General features: G+C 49.0%; 1 protein-coding gene across 1 annotated transcript; it reads right to left on the reverse strand.

The window, feature by feature from the left end:
* Positions 1–2,739: 2,739 nt before the first annotated feature.
* LOC119267815 (zinc finger protein NUTCRACKER-like) lies at positions 2,740–4,573 on the reverse strand. The gene is made up of 2 exons (XM_037549257.1): positions 4,317–4,573; positions 2,740–4,206 (listed from the first exon to the last, which is right to left on the reverse strand). The coding sequence occupies exons 1-2, from the start codon at positions 4,441–4,443 to the stop codon at positions 2,864–2,866; spliced, it is 1,470 nt and encodes a 489-aa protein (XP_037405154.1). The 5' UTR covers positions 4,444–4,573; the 3' UTR covers positions 2,740–2,863.
* Positions 4,574–5,309: the final 736 nt, after the last annotated feature.

The raw sequence follows: 5,309 nt of genomic DNA on the forward strand, positions 1-5,309 counted from the left end.
CCAGAAGAGTCCCGGGCCGTCCACGAGGGTGGGGGCGCCCCCCAGGCGCGTGGGCCTGCCTCGTGGACGACTCGGGCACCTCCTTGATGTGAGACCGACGCCAAAATTCCTATAAATACAGAAATCTCCAGAAAATAACCTAGATCGGGAGTTCTGTCGTCAGAAGCCTCCGTAGTCACCGAAAACCAATCTAGACCCGTTCCGGCACCCTGCCGGAGGGGGAAATCCCTCTCCGGTGGACATCTTCATCATCCCGGTGCTCTCCATGATGAGGAGGGAGTAGTTCACCCTCGGGGCTGAGGGTATGTACCAGTAGCTATGTGTTTGATCTCTCTCTCTCTCTCTCTCTCTCTCTCTCTCGTGTTCTTGAGTCGGCACGATCTTATTGTATCGCGAGCTTTGCTATTATATTTGGATCTTATGATGTTTCTCCCTTTCTACTCTCTTGTGATGAATTGAGTTTTCCCTTTGAAGTTATCTTATCGGATTGAGTCTTTAAGGATTTGAGAACACTTGATGTATGTCTTGCATGTGCTTATCTGTGGTGACAATGGGATATCACGTGATCCACTTGATGTATGTTTTGGTGATCAACTTGCGAGTTCCATGACCTCGTGAACTTATGCATAGGGGTTGGCACACGTTTTCGTCTTGACTCTCCGGTAGAAACTTTGGGGCACTCTTTGAAGTACTTTGTGTTGGTTTGAATAGATGAATCTGAGATTGTGTGATGCATATCGTATAATCATACCCATGGATACTTGAGGTGACATTGGAGTATCTAGGTGACATTAGGGTTTTGGTTGATTTGTGTCTTAAGGTGTTATTCTAGTACGAACTCTATAATAGATTGATCAGAAAGAATAACTTTGAGGTGGTTTTCGTACCCTACAATAATCTCTTCGTTTGTTCTCCGCTATTAGTGACTTTGGAGTGACTCTTTGTTGCATGTTGAGGGATAGTTATATGATCCAATTATGTTATTATTGTTGAGAGAATTTGCACTAGTAAAAGTATGAACCCTAGGCCTTGTTTCCTAGCATTGCAATGCCGTTTGTGCTCGCTTTTATCATTAGTTACCTTGCTATTTTTATATTTTCAGATTACAAAAACTTATATCTACCATCTATATTGCACTTGTATCACCATCTTTTCGCCGAACTAGTGCACCTATACAATTTACCATTATATTGGATGTGTTGAGGACACAAGAGACTCTTTGTTATTTGGTTGTAGGGTTGTTTGAGAGAGACCATCTTCATCCTATGCCTTCCACGGATTGATAAACCTTAAGTCATCCACTTGAGGGAAATTTGCTACTGTCCTACAAACCTCTGCACTTGAAGGCCCAACAACGTCTACAAGAAAAAGGTTGTGTAGTAGACATCAGTGACTATCAATATTTTTAGCAGCAAGCTAAATGAAATAAGAATTGATCATGAGAGCAAATAATTAAAAGTAATAATAAGTGCAATAAATATAACATAGCCCAAATACGCCGGTCAACTCTTATAGTTGTATTTTCAAAGGTAGGAACATATGTAACATGTCTGCTTTTGCGACCGTAATAATGAACAAACTAATGGAGAAAAAAAAATCCTCGATCTACTTTTACAAATCCACTTTGCAATTTGTGCCTAATTTTGACCATGATTAAATTAATAAAGTATGTGTTACATGTTATAAAATTATATCATTTAAAAAGAATTTAGTCTTATATTTTCATAGCATAGTACCATATATTTCATTGACCAATCAATGGTCAAAGTTAAGACACGTCTTAAATGATGGTCTTGTATAAGTAGACGGAGGAAGTATATAGTACCTCGAGACAATAGATCCTGTTTTAGCCCACCTTCCATTACAACCAAAATGCACTAAGAGCATGCAGACAAATAGACAATTAAGTTAAGCAGCACTAGCCAATGTGGTCTGGATGCGCACCACTGGCTAATTATTAATAAAAAAAGATCTGGAAGGCAGCCATTCAAAACAGTAGTGCCTCTCCTTAATTGGATAACCACCTATCCTTATTGTTGCTAGGTTATTGGGCACCCCATTGCTATGTTTCAAGTTCCCTTTTGGGCTTGGTTGAACCTCAGACTCTTTGACATTTGGACAAGCACATCAAGATAGCAACTTAAATCTTGTTGATTATTAGGGGCAAAGATCCTCCTTTATGTATATGTGCCACTATGGCTAGGAATAACATTGCACAAATGTTCAAACAAGATCAAGCTATATAGCTAGACAGCTAGCTGCACTGAAAAGGTAATTTGGTTTGTGCAATAATAGCGTTGTAAAGTGGTGGACTGGCTTTCTTTTCTTGAGACCAAAGTAATAAACTAAAGGGAGCTACTCTTTGATCAATGGTTCTTTTTTATTTTGTCTGAAAAAGGATTCAGTGTCTCCCTTTTATTTTTCTTCGCCAAGGAGATAGACCATAGTTTTTTTGTTTTTGTTTTGTTTTGTGAGAAGATAGACAATAGTTGTTGAGAATGTGCATGCATGGATCTCTGCCACCCTTTTTCTCTTCAACTTGCCTGCCATTGCAGCCATATATTGCTTCAGTTCTTCTCCATATGAGGTTAAGTTCCACTGGCACTAATCGAGCAGTGAATGGTTCAGATAGACAGATACCATCAAGTACTGTAAGTAACAAAATTATGAATGATGTGCTGGCTAAGACAAGAAATGACAGCTGAGCTGAGTAAACCAATTGAAACGGAATGATGCCTTGTGGTATTTTGTAAAGTTGCATACGAGCATGCATGCATGGTTCGTGCTTACATGGCCGCGGATGAATTAAACACTACTCCTCGTATCACCACGGTTACATGATTAACATGTATGCCACCTTAAACTAAATCCACCCATGCATCGATGATGAGCAGAGTGCTTGCATGCCGACGCCCAGGAAGTCCCTGGTCTCCTCCCTCCCGACGGCATCCTTGAGGCCGGCGTGGCGCGCTGCCGAGAACACGTCGTACGGCACGTTCGCGGTGGCCGCAGTGAGCTCGCTCATTGCGCTCGGGACGTTAGCATTATGCTGGTGCTGGCTCGTGCCGAAAAGAGCTCTGTCGTCGAACTTGCTGCGCTCGTCGATCCGCCCGGCGGAGTTGGGCGCCTGCTCGAAGGCCCCCGCGAGCGGCATCGAGGTGTTGGAGGACGTGACGGAGCCGATCTGCGCGGCTCTCTGCAGCAGGGCCGTCGCCGACATGTCGGTGGGCGCCGCGGCCGGCTTCGCGTGCTGCTGGCCGCTGAACACGGACGGCGCGCTGTCCGCCTCTCTGGAGGAGTTAGTCGTCAGCTCGCTGGCGTTAGATGACGAGAGCTTCCCGTTGCCGCCGTTGTTCCCGTACAGCCAGCTCAGCTGCGCCATGTCGAACTGAGGCGGCGCACCGGAGCTCGGCGCGAAGAGATCCGCGTACATCTGCATTGGCATTGGCGCGCCGCCACCACCGGACGACATGAGACCTCCAATGTGGTGGCCCATGGAGGACGGCAGCGTGTTGTCGCTGCCCCACAGCGAGAGCCCTCCGTGCCTCGCCACGGCGCCGTCGCAGAGCGAGTCAGCGACGGCGCCCGCCGCGTGGCCGAGCATCTGCCCTCCCGCAGCAGGCTTGAGGTGCGGGGCGACCGGCGGCTGGAGCATCATGCTGTTCGGCCTGGCGAAGAGGTATCCCTGCCCGCCGCCGCACATGGACGGCACGGCCGCCACCGCGGCGCCCGAAGTGGCGGCCGTGAGCCTGGCCGTCTCCTCGGCGAGCGCGTCGCAGAAGGCGCGGTGCGTGATGAAGCTGTCCCGCCTGGAGAAGAGGGTGCCGCAGTCGCAGCGGTACTCGCGCGTGCCGCAGGTCTTGGAGTGGGCCTTCCAGTCGGACTGGACGGCGTAGCGCTTGGCGCACTTGTCGCACTTCCACTTCTTCTCGCCGTGCTTGCGGCAGAAGTGCTTCTTGATCCCGGTGAGGTCGCCCAGCGCGCGGGACGGGTTGTGGTGGACGCAGCTCTTCTCGGGGCAGACGTAGACGCGCTTCCGCGGCTCCTTGCCGCTCCGCTGCCGCAGCTTCCAGGGGAGGTTGTGGCCGCGCCGGTGCAGCTGCAGGTTCTGGTCACGCTGGAACCCCTTGCCGCAGATCTCACACACGAAGCGGTTCGTCGCCATCAGCGTCCGCGGCGACAGCGCGATCACCTCCGCGTCTGGGTCTGCAGCGCACACGATCGATCGACCACCGGTTGGAATTTGCAAACAGACAACATGCATGCAGCTGCAGCTCTGCTGCAGGGGATATACGTACTGAGGTTGGACTTATTACCTGGTGTGCCGGGGAGATTGCGCTTCTTCTTCGGGGGAGGAGCGGCAGGGTGTTCATGGGACGGCGGCTGCTGCTGCGGCTGGTTGGTGAGAGGAGCGAAAGGGTTGGGCATGGCTTCACTCGCCATTATTGTGCTCCTTCTTGGTGTCTTGCTAGCTCTCGATGAGATTGTTCTTGTTGGTCGACGTACTGCCGGTGCTTAACTAGTCTTGATTTGGAGACAAAAGGACAACTTTTGTTCTTAGGTCGGTGTGGGGCATCACTCAAGCAATCTAAGCTAGTGGAAGCAACAATACCAGCAGCTGGACTAATATAGGAGAGAGCGGGAGAGCGGAACTGGGTTAGTGAGACGGAGACTACCCCAGAGAGAGAGAGAGAGAGAGAGAGAGAGAGAGAGAGTAGCTAGTGTTTGGAGTATAAAATATTTGGAGTGGTAAAAGGGTGAAAGTTGAAAAGGAGTGCGTGTTTAGTGTGTGGGTGTGCAATGCATGATGACACATATGATGAGGAGAAAGATAGGGAAAAGGGGGGGATCATCAAAGGGCGGTAAAAAGCTGGGGCTTGGTGCCTTTGCATTTGGCATGATTAGCCCATAATGTGCTGCTCCTCTCCTGCCCTTTGCGAAAGAACCAACTATGCCGCCGCTCTGGGCTCTGGAGCGCTGCACAAACTCTGCACTGCATGGTCTGCTCTGACCTGGACCCACAGCATGCGCACTCCTTTGTTGATTTCATCCTCGCAGCGACCTTGCGCTGACTGTTCGAGTCGCCCTCCGACTGGTCGATGGATTCCCTTGGGGATCCCTTGATTGGAATGCTTGAGCTCCATGTAATCTGATGCGTCCTCGTTTCTACATTTCTTACCAGAGATTGTCTAACCGGCGGAGTAATATTCGACCATTTTTTTCTTTAAATAATCACCGGAGAAAAGGATCTTCACCTTAATACATTACTCAACATGATGTTTTACAAGATAGCGATAGAGCGTGAACAA

The sequence above is a fragment of the Triticum dicoccoides genome, chromosome 3A, assembly GCF_002162155.2.
Source record: "Triticum dicoccoides isolate Atlit2015 ecotype Zavitan chromosome 3A, WEW_v2.0, whole genome shotgun sequence".
Taxonomy (NCBI): domain Eukaryota; kingdom Viridiplantae; phylum Streptophyta; class Magnoliopsida; order Poales; family Poaceae; genus Triticum; species Triticum dicoccoides.

What these genes read in the sequence shown, in the direction of transcription:
- LOC119267815 (XM_037549257.1), bottom strand. Translation starts at nt 4,443, where the DNA reads ATGGCGAGTGAAGCCATGCCCAACCCTTTCGCTCCTCTCACCAACCAG. An exon ending in CAATCTCCCCGGCACACCAG is followed by an intron (nt 4,207 to 4,316) that starts GTAATAAGTCCA and finishes TGTGCGCTGCAG; the next exon opens with ACCCAGACGCGGAGGTGATC.